The sequence below is a fragment of the Sphaerodactylus townsendi genome, linkage group LG15 (assembly GCF_021028975.2).
Source record: "Sphaerodactylus townsendi isolate TG3544 linkage group LG15, MPM_Stown_v2.3, whole genome shotgun sequence".
In the NCBI taxonomy this organism is placed as follows: domain Eukaryota; kingdom Metazoa; phylum Chordata; class Lepidosauria; order Squamata; family Sphaerodactylidae; genus Sphaerodactylus; species Sphaerodactylus townsendi.
Window position 1 is genome coordinate 6040022 of NC_059439.1, and position 20434 is coordinate 6060455.

At 43.8% G+C, this 20434-nt stretch overlaps 1 protein-coding gene across 3 annotated transcripts in view; it reads right to left on the bottom strand.

Annotated features, from left to right (window-relative positions):
- MED1 (mediator complex subunit 1) overlaps positions 1 to 18949 on the bottom strand; it is a 34581-nt gene extending 15632 nt beyond the window's left edge. For 2 of the 3 annotated variants that reach the window (XM_048517006.1, XM_048517008.1), the window contains exons 1-9: positions 18732 to 18949; positions 14329 to 14438; positions 12931 to 13009; positions 11626 to 11704; positions 8492 to 8624; positions 7727 to 7755; positions 5459 to 5530; positions 2926 to 3000; positions 1317 to 1390 (exon numbers count right to left, since the gene is read on the bottom strand). In XM_048517006.1, the coding sequence (XP_048372963.1) occupies positions 1317 to 1390; positions 2926 to 3000; positions 5459 to 5530; positions 7727 to 7755; positions 8492 to 8624; positions 11626 to 11704; positions 12931 to 13009; positions 14329 to 14438; positions 18732 to 18759 (679 nt within the window). In that variant the 5' untranslated portion in view covers positions 18760 to 18949. The remainder of the gene's footprint in view (positions 1 to 1316; positions 1391 to 2925; positions 3001 to 5458; positions 5531 to 7726; positions 7756 to 8491; positions 8625 to 11625; positions 11705 to 12930; positions 13010 to 14328; positions 14439 to 18731) is intronic. The other variant, XM_048517007.1, reaches the window with a different exon arrangement.
- Positions 18950 to 20434: the final 1485 nt, after the last annotated feature.

A 20434-nucleotide genomic window follows, 5' to 3' on the forward strand; every position in this document is an offset into this window, starting at 1 on the left:
ACGTTGGGACAAGAAATCTTGCCCCAATGTACTTTCTCTCTCTGCGCGTGGCAGAGAGGAAATGCATCGGGAGAAGAAATCTTCAGCTCCCAGTGCATGCCCAGAGTCCCCTGGAGCCCCATCTGTAATTGGCCTCTGGTACAGCTGAACATTTGAATTTGGGTTTCCCTCAACCAACCCAACAAAAGTCACAGTTCCGTTCTGGCAGGAAATTCACCAAATTATGCATATTTCAATTATCATACATGAATTCAGAAGCTAACTAGAATCATAGAGTTGGAAGAGACCCAAAGGGCCATCAAGTCCAACCCCCTGCAATGCAGGAACACACAATCAAAGCACTCCTGACAGATGACCATCGAGCCAGGGACCTGGCTTTTCACAAATTAACCCTGGAAAGTGCACAGGCAGGTCATCTTGAGGTAGAAAAGAGGGAATATGTGGCACACCATGGCATGGTTACCACTTCTGTGCAGCAATATCAGCAGATGGAAGGTAAACTTAATTACTTAACGAGATTGCCTAATTCACAATAAAGAGTTATTTTTCTTCCTGTGTTGTTGCAATGGCAGTCGTTGCAATTTGTTGTCAGTTTTTGTTTGGTGTACTTTTTGTTTGGCCTTTACTGATCTCATCATCCCATATGTTGCTTGAGTTATTGTTACTGGACTTCTTTAATAAACTGTTGTTATTGTGCCTGGGCCCTCATGCCTCATTTGGTCACTTAAAAATGATATTCCCTGTGGGGAAAAGCAACAGTCTGGAATAGGGAGGGTGCTCTGAGTTAGTTCACTTGTCTCTGCTTTCTCCTCTCTTATTATGGGCAAAAATTTCCAGCAGTAAATAACTGCTGTTTTAATTATTAGGTTTGATTAGGTAGGTAATTGTTGTTTTAGGTCACTGGGTCTTTTGTTGTTTATATTATTCTTTTTAATTATATCATATATTTTTAAAATGTCTGTTATGTTAATTATATTTTTTCTGTGTGAGCATTCATGATGGTGGGCTTTTTTCTGTGGGCATTTTTCATGGAACTCATTTTTATGCAGTTGCTTAAGTGCCCTGAATTGGACAGGTTGAGTCACAGGCATAATGGATCACAGATACGTTTTGGACTTATTCCATCCTAACGTTTTTAAAATAATCAAGCTTGAACTATTCCACAAATCACTTTTATTTTAATGTAACTGCGTATCTTAAAGAATGGCACAAGAAAGGAGAGGGCAGTGTAATAAGTATGTCATATCATAATAAGACTCTCTGTTTACGCATGTTACACCCAAACCCACTACAGTAACAAGAGACAGCCTCCTTACCACCACTCCTTGGAGTGAGAAATCCCACGCTGCCATGCAAAATCTTGTCCAAAGGGGTCGCATTGGTCGCTTGCCTGTAAAGTGGAAACAGATGAGATTTATAACCCTTGGTGGCAATGTCATAACTCAAAGCTGTCCCAGGAGAAACCTGCTGGATGGTATCTTAGGCTGTGTGTTTCATGTGGCCCGAGTCTTGGGTTCAGCAATATTTTGACATTTACAGAATGTACTCACATGTCTTCTGAATACTGTATATGCTTTTCAGACAGTTATGACCTGACAACAACTACACAGAGGGGGTCTTACATATGGGAGACCTGAGTTCAGGTACATCTTTGCTGCAGATTTCTTGCAGGGCCTTCTGCAATAATTTCTAAGCCTCCAGCAGTCTTCTTCATCCGTACAATAAGGATATTAACAACCTTATTCTCAGGGCAGTGATGAAGGTGAAAGTAATTACTGATACCATCACAGCTAAATGGGAAATTGCCACTTTTTTGCCAGAGCTTGACAGGATGCCAGCCTCAGTTAAGTTGTGGGGCTAATGCAGCCAGATATTTTGGAATGTCTTTAAAAAAAAACAACCTAGGCAGTCCAAACAAATAGCAGTTTAATCTTTTTAATGTTTGTGCGTGCATAATGAGGCTAGCGGGGAAGGGGGGGAGATATCAAAAATCTCCAGGTTTCACCTGGAGGTTAGCAACCACAGCTGAAGCTCTGCTCTTAGTGATGGCGCTACAGGCCAGAGCTTGTTCACAGCTATCTTTAAAACTTAAAATGTTTACACCCCAATTGGGGGGGGGGGGGGCAAACGCATTGTGGGAGCTGCATGGGCTTGTGCCAGCGTGGGTGCCCTTCCCAAACTGGTGGAGAAAGTGAATACGCCAGTGGATGGTCACTGGACGGTTTCATGGCACCAAAGACCAGAAGGGCCTACCACTCCGAGGTTGGAGTGGTGTTAAAGAGAATGCCAGCACATTGCGGGCAAGGGGGGGGGGGGGCTGGGGGTGTTCCAGGGGGTGGAGCCAAATTCGGTCAACTTTCACTGGGCTTACAGCCTGGGAACACCCCCTCCCCAGCTGCAGAGTTATGCCACCAGAAGGTGGGGCATAAGTTCTTTTCCTCAATGGGTTTTTTTCAGGTAGTCGGGGATTTTTTTATTTTTCTTTTAGCCTTTTCCACACCCCCTCGGAGGCATGGAAGCAGCGCCACCCCTGCCGCTGCACCCTTTGGATTGGGCAGTCTTATCTGTGTACTAAATTAGGATACATTTCAATAAAACTTGTTCGGGTGCCATGTTCCTTAAAATGTTATCTGTCATGGACGTGACCATTTTCAGCCATGATTACAGACTGTGGCACACTTGCTTATATTGACTTAAACTGCATCATCCACTTGTGTACTTGGTGAGAAAAGCAGATTATAAATAATGTGAATAAATAAAAGTAAAATACATTGTGATTTAAACAAGAACACCTTGTGGATCCACAGTTCAGGTGTGATTTGAATTATGCCCCCAATCTAGTCCAATGCACCAGTTTTTTGTCAATACCAGTGCTTATTACAGTTACAGGTAAACCCTGGGCACCCGGTGGCAAACCACTCTTACCAGTACATCCCCGCCATCTTTGAGAGGTCCAGCTCCAAGGACTGAAGTGCCAGGTACATTTTAGTTTTGAGTTTGCTGAAATGAAAAAGAAAAAAAGGTAACATGACCTGGAGAATAATACAGAAAGAGCAGATACAAGGAGGCGTCTCCAACTGAGTCAATGAGTACTGATATGACTGGCAGCAGCTCTCCAACACCTTGAGGCCGTTGCCAGTCTAGACCACTGATATGCCAGAGAGCAAACCTGGGGCCTCATGATGCCTTTGAAGCTTTCTTACCAAAAAAATCCTTTCAATCAGCTGATGAGACCTGTGCAGTAGACAGTCATGGTCCCCCAGGACAAGCTCTCTCACACACATAGAGCCCAGTTTCCACGGTTCCAACAGTCAAGCACCAAAAGGTCCAAATGTAAACCAAAAAAGACCATGGATTCAGGGCAAGGACAAGACAGAGCAGATAGTTCAAAGCAGAAGCCACAAGGTCTGCAGCAATTCAACGTGTTGCTTCCCGGCAGATATGTCCTTTCCAGCTGCTTATAAAGGCAAGACTACTCAGAGGGCCTGTAACGCTGTTTACCAGCCCAGCTGCTTCAGATCTATTCCTGCAAATACTCCTCCTCACTGTGCATTCAAGGCCTGTGCTGGGCTGCCAGCGCACATTTTGTTTTCTGTCCAGTTGGGCCCTGGATGTTCCTCTCTTCCTCTGTTCCTGAGACTTCCTGAGGGAAGAAGAAAGTGAGCAGGCTGGCCTCTGGCTTCCCACAGTTGGAGGGCTGCAGGGTCACTGCACTGGTGTCTGGCTGTGGGTTCATGTCTGACCCCACAGGGGCTGCTTCTCCTGCACCATTTCTACTCCTGGCTATGAACAGAAGTCAGGGCTTCCTGCTGACTCTTCATCAGAAGAGTCCTTAATACCTGCTGGATGTGTCTGGCCCATGACTGTTTATCACTTCCAAACAGAGATGTACAATTTCTGGAGATTTTGAATCCATGGGGGAAATACCTCCCCCCCCACCGTTTTTTTTGTTGTTGCTGTTGAAAAAAATCCCTAACATTTGGGGGAAAATTGAAATGCATGCAATACTTACTTAACTAATTTTACTGCTTGAACAATATAAAATGTATTTATAATATATTTAGCATGTAAATTTGCAATATTTGACAGATTTATGGATTGAAAGGATATGAATGCCTTGCAAATACATTCAGTAATTGAGAGAAAGATGCAAGCGGATGCGCCCTATTTTATGTTAGAACAGGACTGTAACTTTTCCTATCTGGGTAGGGACAACTCAGTGAAACTTTCAGAGTCTTCCTCTAAGGATCTGGTGCTGTTCTGGCCCCACATCTTCCTGATCTCCCCCCACCCCCCTCACTTTCAGCAAATTAGGGCAATTACCCAATTTGAGGAGAGGTGAAAAGTTCAATCACAAGTCAGATCAAAAGGACAACAGACGTCATCCAATATTTGAAAAGTAATGAAAGCCCTGCATGCACCCTGCACAAAAATTAGGTATCCAACAGCCCAATCAAGAGGCCACAGCAGTGGGATGCCCCGCCACTTCAGTGCTGCCCCGCTGCCTTCTTGGCAGTGCAGAAAAGCAAAACTAAGAAAAGTCTGTATGTTGCCGAAGAGGCCTCTATTGGGCACTATGGGCTTATGCTAACCCCAAAGAGTGGCATAGTTAGCCCAAACCCCCTACGCTGGCATTCCGGCTGGCAAAGGCCGGGAGGAAGCCGACTAAGGTTGGCTCCACTCTCTAGTGCGCCCCGACCATACTGGCACAGCTTTTTGCATTAGCAGGTCTGGGGACAAGTGGTGGCATCTGGGTCAGGCACCACGGAGTTACGCAGCGCCTGACCAAGTTGCTCCTCTGCTGGTTCATATGCCCCATGCACCGGCAGATTAGGCACTCACTCCGGCATAAGGATGTTCCTGCTCCAGAGAGGGATTTGCCCTCCCCCCCGGATTGGGCTGCTGGGGGCAGAAATGCACCTTGGATTTTAGAGCTAGTTATGTCGACAGAATGTCTACCTTTGTCTTTGAAAACGTTTAATTCATTCTAAAAAAACAGAGAGGTTTTTTGTTTCCAAAATTGCCAATTTTTCTGTTAGAAAATTTTTAAAGGCCCTCGGGGAAAAAAAAGGGGGGGGGGGAATCATGTCCCCTCCCCCCAGGCCTTCATATTTTTACCTCTAAAACTGTACCCAGGAACCGGTCACACACATGCAAACCTTGCTTTCTCCCACTTTATTCTGTGCTCTTTCTAACTTTGGGGATAGTTCTGGACCCCAGCTGAAAACATCACTACAGGTCCACTGAAGTTACTTTTCCAAAGCAGATAGACACTGACCTGGCGATGCAGGAAAGAGAAGAGAATGGTGCAGGTGGTAAAGAGAAGGAAAAGGTGGGCATGCAAATGCTTTCAGACCTAACATGCAAGTATTTAACCTGGTTCCAGCAATGCTATAAATCTATGCTCCATATACACTGATTTACAACCAAATAGAATATCATATCATGAAATGCTTACTTGTCACCAGGCATTTTATACAAATTGACAAGACCTTTCAGGTGCTTAGAAAATTCATCGAAGTTTCTCTCTCTAGGAGGAAAAAAAACACATTGGATCAAAAGAATTTGGAGTAATCATACATGCCAAAGGCACGCTGTCCGTGTGCACACATGTGTATGAAGTACCATCAAATTAGAGCCAATTTATGGCAACTCCATAGGGTTTTCAAGGCAGGAGACTCACAAAGGTGGCTTGCAATTGCCTTAGTTTGCAAAAGGATCCTGTTATTCCATAGTGGTCTCCCATCCAAATGCTAACCAATATTGACCCTGCTTAGCTTCCGAAATCTGATAAGCAGACACCAGCATTCTAATACTCAGACTGACCCAGTCTTGCCATTACAGCTTCTGTGGTACTGGTTGTCCCCACACTCCTTCAACTCTCAAAGCTCACAAATAAGGTGTGTAAATATTTTTTTAAAATGTTACTCAGGGAGTTTTGTAAGGTTTCTTTACATTTCCCTTTCAGTCTCCTTCCTCTGACTGATGATGGCCCAGGCTGTCTATCTACGGTCAGATTGGGCGGTACTCCTTTGATGCGAGGACTCTGGACTCTGGCAGAGAGAACCCCTGTCCTAAAGTTTAACATGGCTATTGTCTCACCTATTTAGGTAAATATTCTTTGGAGTGGGGTGAGAACCCTTATTTTCTATCATCACAAGTAGCACAAGAGTGAACTTCTCCAGATTGCCTTTCCATACAGGATGAGAGAGTTTGTGTATGTGGCTTTCTTGAAGATCCTGTTAGAGATATTAAACATTCTCACAGCATTACAGTGACTTATACTAGTCCTTTCCAGTTACCTTCATGGATGAGCAAGAATTTTCCCTTGGATTTGAAATGCACCCCTGCACCACACTGCCAGTAAAATGACTAACTTACCTAATCTATTTAAACTTCTTTAAGAAGAAGAAGAGTTTGGATTTATATCCCCCCGTTCTCTCCTGCAGGAGACTCAAAGGGGCTTACAATCTCTTTGCCCTTCCCCCCTCACAACAAACACCCTGTGAGATAGGTGGGGCTGAGAGAGCTCTGAAGAATTGTGACTAGCCCCAGGTCACCCAGCTGTTGGCGTGTGTGGGAGTGTACAGGCTAATCTGAATTCCCCAGATAAGCCTCCACAGCTCAGGCGGCAGAGCTGGGAATCAAACCCGGTTCCTCCAGATTAGATACACGAGCTCTTAACCTCCTACGCAACTTTGACTTAATTTGACGATTAGATACACGAGCTCTTAACCTCCTACGCCACTTTGACTTAATTTGACCATTTTATGGTCTCATCTTGTTTCCTAAACACTAGAAAAAATGTGATAGGGAGAATATTTTACTACTAGCAATAAAGCCCACTGAGCGACAAAATAAATGGGCTCTTGAAAACCGTGAGTTGTCGCCAATACACCTTACACATGCTCGCATCAGCGTAGCGTACCTCCTCAGCCTGTGCACCTGCACAGTTATTTAAAAAGTGACTCATCACCAATATGCTTTGCTTTTCATACAGATAAATATAGATGAGGCAGGAGATTTGTGCATTGTGAAGAAAGAAGAATTCCATTGATTATATACAGTTCCAGGCAATGCCAATTTGCCTACAAACAGGTGAACAGGTACAATCTATAAAGTTAAACAGTGCAAAGCTGAAGCCCAATTCCAATAAACTGAATAGGATCGTGGGCAGACTTGCTTAGTAAGCCACTGCCAGACCGCCATCCAAAGATCCATGGGACCTCTGACTAAACATGCTTCATATTGCTCTGCACAAGCATAAATGGGAAACAGGGAACTTTAAAAGGTGCTTTCAAGAGGTGGAACAGGAGCTGAAGGGCAGAAATCAAGAACAAAAATCCTGATGGCTGCATTTTCCTTGGAGAGTCCCTGCTGATTCAATATTGGGTTTTTGGGGGAGGGGTAAAGAAATTTATGCTCCACTGTTTTTTTTAAAGGAGCCTCAAAACATCTTCCTCTCCCCGCAATAGACACCTTAAGAGGTAGGTGGGGCTGAGAGAGTTCAGACAGAACTGTGACTAGCCCAAAGTCACCCAGCGGGCTTCATGCGGAGGAGTGAGGAAACAAACAACCCCAAAACTTGTACATAAAAGACACAGAAGGGCTTACAGCAGGATAATGAGTGACCGCAAATATTGGAAAATTGAAACTATACTGCAGACTTATAACTTAGTGGAAGGACAACTTACCTAGCCACCAATGAAAGGCATACGACACTCACCTGAGGTGCTGCACCAGCTCTGGGCAGCTCTGAAAAGGAAAAAAAACCCAGCATATGAGTCCCAAGCTCATCTGAAGTCACTGTCTCTAACAGCAACTATCAACTTATACAGTTCATGAAGCCAACAAATTTATCTGTACCCCACACACACACTCCCAATTTTTCCCAGGGGTGTTTATGCAATACACCAAACAGAGTTGCCTATTATTTCTAACAGTCCTCCTCCACCAAGAGAATGTCACTCTCTCCGTGAAGCCATCCACAATAGTAGTGGACACATCAAAACCCTGAAGTTTTAAGCTTTGTCCCTCAAGGAATCCAAGCTAATAGTACCAACAAGGAAAGGACAGCACTAGGATTCAAAGGAACATTGATCAATCATTCTACTCCCAGATAAGCAGTGAACAACAAGCTAAGCACAAAGGATAGGGAAAGGAAGCCTTACATGGATATAGTCACTTGAGGACTTGGGGTCAATAACTGGGAAACAGTGAAAACTGGGATTGCTTGCATTTTTTCCCACAGGGCTAGGCTAAGAAAGGGGGAAAGAAACTGGTAGAAGGGATGGCGTCAATTACGGAACAGCTACACATAAAGGTATCCAAAGAAAGGGCTGTGTTTAAAGACAACATAAGAAGCATAGCATTAAAAATAGCATTAAAATGACAAATTCCTGTGATCTTTCAAGACAGGCTCCACCTTTGCACACTCTTCCTTAGGACAAGAGGTAAAGGCAGTTTGACGTGAGCTGCAAACTCTACATACCACGGGCTGTTCTCCATGGTGGGCCACCTTGACATCACACAGCTGCCCTGCAGGATCCAAGTGGACTTCCACATAGAACATGTCTGAAGTTATGTAACACTCAGTGCCATTTGGACTAAGGTGAGATCTGAGGCTTAAGTACACAGGGAGAAAAATGAAAACAAGAACGCAGAGATTCTGTGATCTGAAAAATTTGGTCACACCAACAATGCACAGCCCACTGAGAAATCTGCATGTATGTAGACTTATATCCTGCCCTCTCATCTACTTAAGGAGGACTATCAATCCTCCTGTGGATCAAACACACAACTCTGACTACAGGGGTTACAAGCTGTACACTTAAAGAATGACCACTGGTAGTTACCCATGAAGGGTCCTTCTTCTTTGAGTGGAAGAGGACATCTGGGTGTTTTCCAGTAACCAATCAGGGGTGCCCAGGATTCAGACAGAGGAGGAAGATTTTTTTGTTGTCTGTGAAAGGCCAAATTAATCTTTGGCACAAAAGTGGGATCAGTTTGAAGTACCACCTTGTCCTTGTGTAACATGCAAAAGAACAGTTTTACAAAGGGCATGCTCAACTCAGACACCCGTTGAGCTGATGTAACTGCTACTAGAGAGATGATCTTCATCCTGGATGTTTGAGGGAGACGTCCAAACTTGGTTCAAATGGATGTGTGGTTAATGCATGTAACACAATATGCAGTTTCCAAGTAGGAAAGTGATGTCTGGTAGGCTTGTTTTTAAGCAATTCCCCTTTGAGAAATCATTTAACGTGAGGGTGTCGGGAATTGCTCCAACTATTTAGATTGGGGACCACAGAAGCTACTGCTGCCACCTATCTGCAAAGTGTGGAAGACCAAAAGAAATTCTACCCTGGAGGAAACCGAAAAGGTTCTGTATGTCAGGATTAACGGAGTCTATCTTTTTCTGCAGCACCACCTAACTAAGGCCTTCCAAGTGGTATTATATATTCTCCTTGTTGACACCCATCTGGAATTGAAGATTGCATTGGTAACCTCTCAACTGTACCCTATAGATCCCCCCCCCCCCCATTCAATTTGCACATGGTCCAGTTCCACTAGTCTGGTTCTGAGTGCAGAATGGGTCTCTGATGGAGAAGATCTCTGGTCTGGGGCAGTCTGAATAGCTTGCATAGTGACATCTGAAGAATGTTGAAAAGCCATGGACGTCGAGGCCACCAAGGTGCTATTAAGATTACCTTCACCTTCTCTTGAATCTTCTGGAGGAGTCTGGGAATCACCGAGAGAAGAGGAAAGGCGTACAGAAGACCTGGAGGCCATCTGATAGATAACACATCAATTGCTTTTGCATCTTGATGGTGAAATTGCAAGAGGAAGTTGGTTGTTCAAGTTGGTTGCAAATAGGCGTTCCCATGTGTTGGGCGATTTGAAGGAAAATCTCCTTCTTTAATGACCTTTCCCCAGGGCGGATCTGTTGTTGACTCAACAAGTCTGCTCAGATGTTGTGCTTCCCTTGAATATGTCCCACGTGTATGGACAGCAGGTGTTACTCTGCCCAACAAAGGATCTTGATCGCTTCCTTTGGGAGAGAGGATTTGGATCCTCCCTGTCTGTTTTAAGATAAGTTTTGGCTGCTACACTGTCTGTCCTTATTAAGACATGGGAACCTTTCAATGGGTTTGGAAATGTCGAAGCACCAGACTTGATGGCCCTCAGATACAGAAGATGGATTGGAAGTCTGAACTAGAGGTTCAATCAAATGCCTTGGACTGGGAACTTCTCCAGCATGCCCCCCCAGTCTAAGAGCTGGCATCCATAAAAATCTGTTTGGTGGAACTGATCCAAAAGGATTTCCCTTGATCCAGATTGAACTGTTTGGTCCACCACAGAAGGCTGACCTTGACTGAATGAGGCACCACCAGAAACACATGAATTTTGTTGTCAATCTGATGTTGAAAAGGTTGAATGAACTGCTAAAGAAATCTGGAATGGAAGCGTTCCCATTGAACCATTTCTGAACAGGTGACGAGGAGCCCCATCAGGCTGGTTAAAGACAGAAGGGAACTCTTCCTGTTGTTCCCGACAGTTGGGATCTTGCTCTTTAGCAAAGAGTTTGCACACTGACTAGTTGAAGCAACTCCACTACGAACCTTAATGTTTCTATCTGCAAGTGACACAGCTTCACGAGTCAGTTCACAAATTTTAAATCTAGAATTGCTCTCCATTCCCCATTTCTCTTGCATGCAATTGGCCATTACAGTGCCGGCTTTGGCTGAACTAGCCTCTGAGCCCTACTCTGGAATTGAAAACAGACTTCAGTGGCTCTCTGATTCGCCCAGAACCCACTCCCGCACTCGTGGCTGCCATTTCGTGCCAACTTTAGAGAAGGGAGGAGTTGCCTGATAATGGAGCTCCACAGCAGAGGACTGGGTCTGGGCAGCCCATTCAATGAACCTGCCCCCCCCTTCCTGCCTATTCAGTAGCTCTGGCTGCAGCAAGAACATTATCCTCATCCGTGAAGAAGTTCCTCTCAACAGGTCATTTCTCCAGCCCCTTCAACAGACTTCAAGTGAGAACACCAACCTGTTCAAACATAAGCGGTCTGGTTCAGAATGGTCTTCAAAACGAAGAACTGTGCTCCTCTCTGGTCGCCCAAGGAACAGAAAGGAGAACAGCAGGAAAAATAAGAGGGCTTGAACAATACAATCACAAAAGATAGACAAGAAAGGGAAAGAATAAAATAGATGTTGCAAAAAAGGTGAAGAACAGGCAACTGGATGCCCTGCACTCCCCGGAGGGAGGAAAGAACTGGAGATTTGGGAGTGTTCCAGTAGACCTTGGATGCAAAAAAGTAAATTGTTCTTGTCTCCCTGGTTGGTTGGTGGAAAACATCCAGATGTCCTCAAGCTCAAATGGAGAAGGGACATGAACAATAATTAGCTCCAAGGAACAAAGGCAAGTTAGTTAAGCCACATATTGCAGAGGAAGAAAGGAACCCCTTATGTCACTAGCCTGAGAATCTTCAATAAATTCCATGCACTTAGAACTGAAGGTGAAATTCAAATAAAAGCAGCACAGAGGCTAAAATGCCAGCATCGTTGGCACTACTCTTTCTGAATTGGGTAACCATTTCTGGGGCAGGAAGAGACTCACCCATTTTGTCTAGCAATGGATTCCAAGCGATCAGTCATGGCAGGCAGAGATGTCACTAGGAAGGAAAGGCCAGAGTTGGCTTAGATCCAAGAACACGCATCATCCAATACCAGGCAGGTTTATGTAGAAACAAATGGAATTTTAAGTTACATACAGCATTGGTGTCATGACAATGGGTCGCAGAAGGTCCTTAAAACGCACCAACTGCACATTTGCACAAAGAGTGTTCATACTCCCCTTCTCTAACAAATATGAAATTAGGAAACTGCAGAATTGGAGTGGGATACTTGTGGATTTAGTCTTTACGCAGTGGGATACTTGTGGATTTAGTCCAGTATGCAGTGGTGTAGGAGGTTAAGAGCTCGTGTATCTAATCTGGAGGAACCGGGTTTGATTCCCAGCTCTGCCGCCTGAGCTGTGGAGGCTTATCTGGGGAATTCAGATTAGCCTGTACACTCCCACACACGCCAACAGCTGGGTGACCTTGGGCTAGTCACAGCTTCTCAGAGCTCTCTCAGCCCCACCCACCTCACAGGGTGTTTGTTGTGAGGGGGGGAGGGCAAGGAGATTGTAAGCCCCTTTGAGTCTCCTGCAGGAGAGAAAGGGGGGAATATAAATCCAAACTCTTCTTCTAAAATCCTTCTGCTACACAACAGCTCAGCATAAGGATTAGGTGGACCAAATCCTTTACATTCATCTTGACCAGGGGGATAAATGGGTTTGTTTCACATTAATGGTGTCCATTCAATGGTGCTGGCATTTACTGTTTACTTCTACAGTTACTCGCACAGAGGCCCCAGGATAGGGTAGGCAGAAATGCACCACACCAGCCAACCTATGGGTTCTTATTATTCCACTTATAGTGACTAAGCTGAGAGACAAACTAGATGTGACAGTGGCAGCTCCATGACGTCCTATACAGGTCTAGCAGCAAAAGAGGCATACTGGCAAGGTGCCCAGAGCTCGTGCTCTGTTCCTGGCTTATTCCCCTACAGCTTCCCTCCTTTAGCACTCTTCTCAGCATAGTTCCGATACTAGAAGTATCTCAGCTACGAGAAAGTCACTAGGAGGGCTCTGTACTCCTCACATAAGCACCCCCTTTGCTGTTAAAATTTTGCGGCTTTCAGTACAAATATCTCCTGCCAGCACATCCAGTTTGGTTCCTGAAGCAGGTAGGCAAACTAAGAGCTTTATGCTGCTCCCACAGGCAGGCCACAAAGTACCTAAACTCTGGAATAGTTACTGAATGACTACAAAACCCACAGATACAACATTCCACTGTTATGTTTCTAAAGCACTACCAACCTTTTAAGGCTTTCTGCAAAGTTTCCAAGCAGCTAACGAGGTGCTGGTGTCCCCCAGAGTTCATTACAATTCGTTTTTCCTGCATTTGAGAAAGGGGAAGGGAAATGTTTATGCCACAGTCAGCAATAACATTATACAGAAGCAATAGCTAGGTGATCACAACACTTAACTACATCCCCAGAACCTCTGAGTTACTGGCCCTGGCTCCTACCTGCTACTGGCCAGAGTAAACCAAAAACCCCTTTATGATGCCCTCTTGCACATTATTTGCTTAATTTCTACCCTATTTTTCTTCTCAAGGGGGACCCAGAACAGCTTAAATTGTTTCCTATTTCTTCATTTCAATTCTCACAACAACCCTGGGAGGGAGGTTAGGCTGAGAGTGTGATGGCCCAAGCTCATCAGCAATCTTTCATGGAGAAGTAGAGATATGAACTGGAGTCTCCCAGATTCTACTGTCAATCTAACCATTGCACCAGTCTACTAAACAAAGCCACAGATACAGTCTGCTTCAACTCAAATGGACCCATATAAACAAAATTCCCAATGGAATGATAAAGCCATGAGAATTGTAAAGAGGGTTTTTTTTCCAAATTTTAACTAGACTTTTAGAATAGTGGTTTTTAACCTGCCCAATCATTTCATCAATGCACCTCAGAGCTCCGAGTTGCTTCTTTGTTCACCTGTCTTTCCGTGCAGTACCCAGCTGCAGAGGGGACTCAGGCAAATCCTACCCACAGTTCTTCAAGCATAAATATAAAAGTATGACAGGGCTCGCCAGTGTTGTAGAGCACCTGCTGCAACACAACACTGACTCCTTTGCAAGCACTAGAGTGCTGTGAAAGATACAAACAAGATTCCTGGCAGATGGACTGTTTAGGGCAGTGTTCCCCGAGGGCAGGGATTTTGAACATCATGGCTGTAAGAATGTTCTCTGCACCTGCTCCATTTTGCCTACTGGTACACAAAAGGTAAAAACAATTTGCTAGCAGTTACTAAAACTTTTTTTTTAAACCTTAAAAAAAAAAGTTGAACAGACTCTAGTTACCCTAATAAAAGGACACTGGTATCAAGCCCAGCAATAAAATTGTTAAAAATTAACATATACTAAGCTAACCTAAATTAAAAGCCAATAATAGTTAGAAGATAGTAGGTTTAAAAGTTTTAAAAAGACTCAAGTAACACAGAGCCCAAATGAGTGCAACTGGCATGTCGCCAGCATTAAGCAAGAATGATAAAACAATTTTAGATTAAAAGGAAGTGCTAGTAGATAAAAAGTGAGTGAGGTAAAAGAACTTTTAAAAAATTATCGTAAAAATGCGGAGGAGCTCATTAGGGAGCGACCGCATGGAACGGCAACCGGAACTGGGGAAAAAAAAGTACACAAAAGGTGCTCACCATGACTTGACGGACAAGCTTCATGGTTTCTGTCCATGGTCTGCTGTTTGGATTAAACTTGACGTGAAGCCTTTCCAAAAGGGAACTCATCTTATTCAGTTTCTCCGACTCTGCGAGGAAAATCACAGGTTAGACAAACAAATACTGCATTTAAATTGTCTGAAAAAGAGACACTTTCTGCTTTCTTCCATGACCCTTGTTTGTTTCAAATGACACTACATGTCCACATTTGCATGAGAATGTGCACTTTGCAGGATAAGACCAAGATAGATCTAGTGGATCATTTATTAAAAGATCATCAGTACTATATGAAATCTAATTTTCTTCCACGGGGAATTTGGGGAACCTAGCGGCTCTCAAGCATGGCCAATTGGCCATGCTGACAGAGGCTGATGGGAATTGTAGTTCCTGAACATCTGGAGAGCCGCAGGTTCCCTACCCCTGGTCTAACAGAAGTTGAGTAATGCATCACTGGTAAACCATAATCTACTTTCTACCTATCCTGACCCACAAATAGTTAAAGAAGTAAACATGTAGGAGTGGATAATTAATCTTCATTACACTGCTGGCCAAAACTATCCATGGAGCTAGCAAAACATGTTTTGTCTTATTGGATTGGATATTTGATTTATATACCGCCCTCTCCCAGAGGGCTCAGTTAAGGTATGCAATACTTGTTGTTCTAAAAATGGAAAAGTTTAAAGTAACCTAAAAAATGGGGCAACATCAAGGAAGGGCAATACACCTAAGCATCTTTGCAAGCAAAGCGTCTCTGGGTTGAAGTTCTGAACTCTCTTATTAAAAGATCTCAAGTGACTGGACTTCTCATTTTCTTTTAAAGTTAACAACATTCTTGTTAGATCAAGTTGATTATCTACAACGAAAGGAAATTACATGTCTTTTAGAGGCTTACATGGCCACAGATATCCTCTGTGGTTTTCCCTAATACTCCCTTGTATTGCAAAATTGGGGCTTACCATTTGTGACCTCAGTAGACATGGCAAATTACAACTTTTTTTTTTACCAAAGAGAACACCTTACAAGAGTGAGCTGATACATCAAGCAAACAACATAGAACAATTGCCAGAGGAGTGAACAAACAGGGAGTCCTTTGTTCAAGTTCCATTTATTTCATACATTCTTAGCCCACCTGCTGTCTTCCCATCTCAGGCCCCTTCCGCACATGCAGAATAATGCACTTTCAATCCACTTTGAAGCTGGATTTTACTGTGCGGAATAGTAAAATCCACTTTCTAACAATTTATTTATTTAATTATCAGATTTAATATACTGCCCCATCCCCAAAGGGCTCTGGGCGGTGTACAACCAATAAAACAATCACATTAAATTATGATCATAGAATAGAATCATAGAATCATCGAGTTGGAAGAGACCACAAGGGCCTTCAAGTCCAACCCCCTGCAATGAGGAACACACAATCAAAGCACTCCCAACATATGCTGATCTAGCCTTTGTTTAAAAACCTCCAAAGGAGACTCCACCACTCTCCGAGGCAGTGAATTCCACTGTCACAGTCCTGACGGTCAGGAAGTTCTTCCTAATGTTTAGGTGGAATCTCTTTTCCTTCACCTTGAATCTATCAATAAAAAATATTTTCAAATACCAGTTAAATGCAATTAACAACCAGCTCCAACCTCCATCTTAAAATCAGATGATGACATAAACAACGGACTCATTGTGAAAGTGAATTGAATGTGCATTATTCTGCATGTGTGGAAGGGGCCTCAGTTCCCCCTCTGTGAAATCGAAACAGCAGCATCCAAGAGACACAGCAACAAATGCTACACAAATGACAAAGTAAGCTAAAAACAACTGAGTGCATTTTTAAATTCCCAATCTTTAGTTCTAGTAAACAAGCTAAAGAATATAAAAAAAAGACTATTCTTGACTGGAATCCATCTGACTCCCTCAGGAACTAGACACCAAGATCTACATCCAAGGCAGCCATTAATTGCTATTTTTTCCACTGGTTGGAACTGGTGTATTGTGATGTTTCAGAAAATACGAACTTTTAAAACACATGTGATTAACATGGCACAATCCACCCTGACAGTTTACAACAGGGCAGATTCACAAATGGAAATGAACAAGCACAACTTTTAACTACCTTCCTGAATCTCAGAGCAATGACATCTAAGACTCACTGACACTTTTAACAAAGAGAAAACATTTTAGAGGCCTATGAAAAAAGAAAAAAAAAACACCTGATGAACAGGTGGTTTTCCCCATCACTCGCGCACATGCTTTTTTCTACACAAGCCCCCTCTTGAAGGGCGGGAAATGGAGGTGACCAAGCTGCCAAAGAGCCAGAATGATGAGCTCTGCGGGCGCATCTTTGCTGAGGAAGCTCTGCAAGGTATTACAAATCTTAAATTATTAGGAAACAAGGGTGACAAATTTTAGCTTTCTCCTCCTGCCTTCTCACACACATCATCAACCCCACTCCCTAGAGCAGTGGTGGCGAACCTTTGGCACTCCAGATGTTATGGACTACAATTCATTTTACTCACTACATTTTACTCACAGAGCTCATTATTCCACGTTTAGGGTTCTCATTGCACATTGGGGGCTTTCATTCTACCTCCTAGTGACCATCACGGAACACCCAGCTCAGTCATTCCAAACAAACAATTGGCCGTGCTGGCAGGGGCTGATGGGAATTGTAGTCCATAACATCTGGAGTGCCAAAGGTTCGCCACCACGGCCCTAGAGGACTGTAAAACCCTGCTTCCGCACGTTTGTCCCTTTCCATCCTCAAAGTAAGCTATGCTTCCAGGGTTGAGGGAGGGGAAAAGAAAGGAGAAAACAGCAACGAAAAGGGATCTAATATTGGGATAAAGGAACTTTTCAAACAAATTACAACAATGTCCTTTGGAAATTATGGAATGTGTAAAAGTGTACAAGTGTAATGTGTAAAAGTGTAAGCAAAACAAGGAACAGATTCAGAAAAATAATGAAATGAATCAAGCATGGTCCCTGGAAATAGAATGCATTTTTAATTTAATTCATTTATAGCCCACATTATACAGAGACTTTTGGCACATCACCAAATTCCCTTTTCCCTTTTTGTTTTTCCCTAACCCTATCTTATGCCCATCCTTTAACGCTTTGTGGCTCCCCACACTGCGGTCCCCATGGAAATGACACCATCATTTGAGACTCACGATCAGGGTTCCATTCTTGTTCCTTGGTCATCTAATACTTTAATTATTTATATATTTATGACTTTAATTTCAGTTCTACTTTATCAATTGCCATTAGCCTGGCTTTAGTTGGAATAAAAATAGAATAAGTAAATGCAATAATGATATCAATATAGAATTAAAGACAGTACAAATAAGGACATTGTTTATACAAATAAGAAATGAGACAGGAAAGCCACACCCATCATGACAGATCCTGAACCTGGAATGACTCACCTAGATTTTGAATAACCTCAGAAGCTGAATAGCAGTCCCTGGGACTACAATCCTTTGCAGAGTTACTCTAGTCTAAACACACAGACTTCAGTGGAAAAATTCTGCATAGGATTGTACTGAAGGAGCAGAATGATGATGCTGGAAGCGGATTGTCAGATTTAAGTCAGAAATGAAAATGATGACATTTTAATGTAATAACATTATAGACACATCAAAGTATGGCTCCGGATACTGCAGACTATTGCATGTCCAGGGCCATCATTCCAAATGTGAATCTCTCATTTTACTCACAGAGTTCATTATTCCACGTTTGGGGTTCTCACTGCACATTGGGGGGCTTTCATTCTACCTCCTAGTGACCATCACGGAACACCCAGCTCAGTCATTCCAAACAAACAGCACCCACTCTAATCCCACAGACCACCACTCCCAGGATCCATGGCTCGACCCATCATTTCTCCTGATCCGTTCCTTGTTTAGTTTGCACATTCACAATATTTATTTATTGCAATGTATCTAGGCATTCCTGGTTCCCATTTACAGACCTACAGGACATTCCAGTCATTAGATTTCGGGCGTGCTCAGTTAAAATAAGGGAAGCGGCCAGGTAAAAAGAAGGAGGGGCTGGAAGACTTTCTGTTCTTTCATAGCAATAGGGTATTTTTCCGCAGGGGCCCTATTCGAACTCCATTGCTCCCCATGTTATACACAAGAAATTTAACGAGAGTTATACAGCCAACCCTAGCGCCTTCTGCCCACCCCAACCCCCTCCTCATAGGCCGTCTCCACCAACTCAGCGATAATCCTCACACACAAACATCCCACTACACACAGCTTTTCTCTCGCTCCTCTTCAGCTGAGGAGACCCCGACCCGATTTCCCCCAACCAAGAAAAACCGATCCCCTCCCTCTCGATTGGCAGACGAGAGAAAGCGTGGGAGCCCCCCCCCCCCCCCGACTCACCCTCGGGGCCCCCCTGGGCCGCCTTCATCCCTCAGGAGGGCGAGATGGGGAAGGGGCCAGCCGCCCCCCTCCACTCTCCCTCATGGGGGGTAAAAAGGAACCGCCTCAGCCAGGCCCCCCCTTCTCCCGGCCCTGAGGAGGATCGGGACTCGGTTGGCCCTGAGCAGCTACTCCGCAGCGACCGCCATTGCCCAACTGCCAGGCCACACGAGACTTCCGCTCACTCCTCGCGAGAGCTGAGAGAGAGCAAAGACACGAGTACAAACACAACAACAGAGAAGGTGGGGGGGGGGGAGGCCTCATCCAATGGAGGGAAGGCGAGGCAACTCTCGCGAGATATGGACGCACCTGTAGGCTTTTTTAAATCCCGCGAGCGCGAAACTCTTATTGATGGGAGTGGTAGAAAATGGCGGCTGTTTGAAACGTATTTGAATGAAGTTAAATGGAAGGGACGAAAAGAGGCGCCTTAAGAGCCTGTTGGAGGTGGATCTGTCTCAAGTTCGCACAATAAAACTGGTTTCAGGCGGATCACCGTGTTAATCTGTAGCAGCAGAACTTTCATATCTAGTAGCACCTTCAAGACCAACCGAATTTCTCATGGTAACAGCTTTGACTCAGGGAAGCTTATAGCCTGGGATGTTCTGTTTGTCTTGAGGTACTAACGGACTCCAATTTCACACTGGGCCAATCATAATAATGTAGATAGAAGAGCTTAAAGCAATTGAAAAGCTCCAATGAAATCAGTTATACCTAAAATGTCATCAAAAATTCTAGAAACAGGCAAGAGACATTCAAAAGTAGTTTGCCATTGGCTGTCATGATGACATGGTTGGAGTGAGAGGAGTGTGGGCCAAGGTCATCTAGTAGGTTTCATGTGGAAGAGTGGGTAATGAAACCCAGATCTTCTGATACTAGAGTCCACCACTCAATCACTATACCACACTTGCTCTCCAAGAACAAATGATTTTAAAGCAGTCCTATGCACTTATCAGTAAGCATTTTTAAATACAATTAGACTTTTCAGTAAAGTTAAAATGAGTGGATGCTGGAATAAATTTTTCTACCAGCAATATACAAGGGGTCTAAACTATGTTAAGAAGCTAAACTTCTAGCAGAGTCAATCAGAGTGTCATGGTTACAGCTGAGACACCAGACTTAAGACTGATCCCTGGAGGGAGTGGTCACATTTGTACATTAACAGAACAGACAGTTCCAGTGGCGATGGAGGAAGAATCTTTGATGGCTAACTACTGGGCAGCAACAGGAGTGGAAAGTGACACTGGCGGAAGATCTTTTGTAGACCATGACAGTGCCACTACACCTAATCCTGGTTAATACTATGTAGAAGAGGGCAATGGTAAAGCAGTTTCGACCAATCTTTACCTATGACAATCCAAAAGGAAAAAGATACAGTGCTGGAAGATGATACCCACAGATCGGATGGCACTCAATCAACTACCGAAGAAGAGTGGAGGACAAGTAGAAGTATAAGCTATTTTTATTGATACTACTTATTGGACTAAAGCTAGAAAGTTGTTCAGTTGTTGATGTGAAGTACAAACGGACAGTCCCAAACTGTCTGATGCATATAACAGAATTGAACTGAGGCTACAGTACTTTGGTCACATTATGAAAAGACAAGAGTATTTGGAAAAGACAATAATGCTAGGAAATGTTGAAAGCAGCAGGAAAAGACGAAGTCC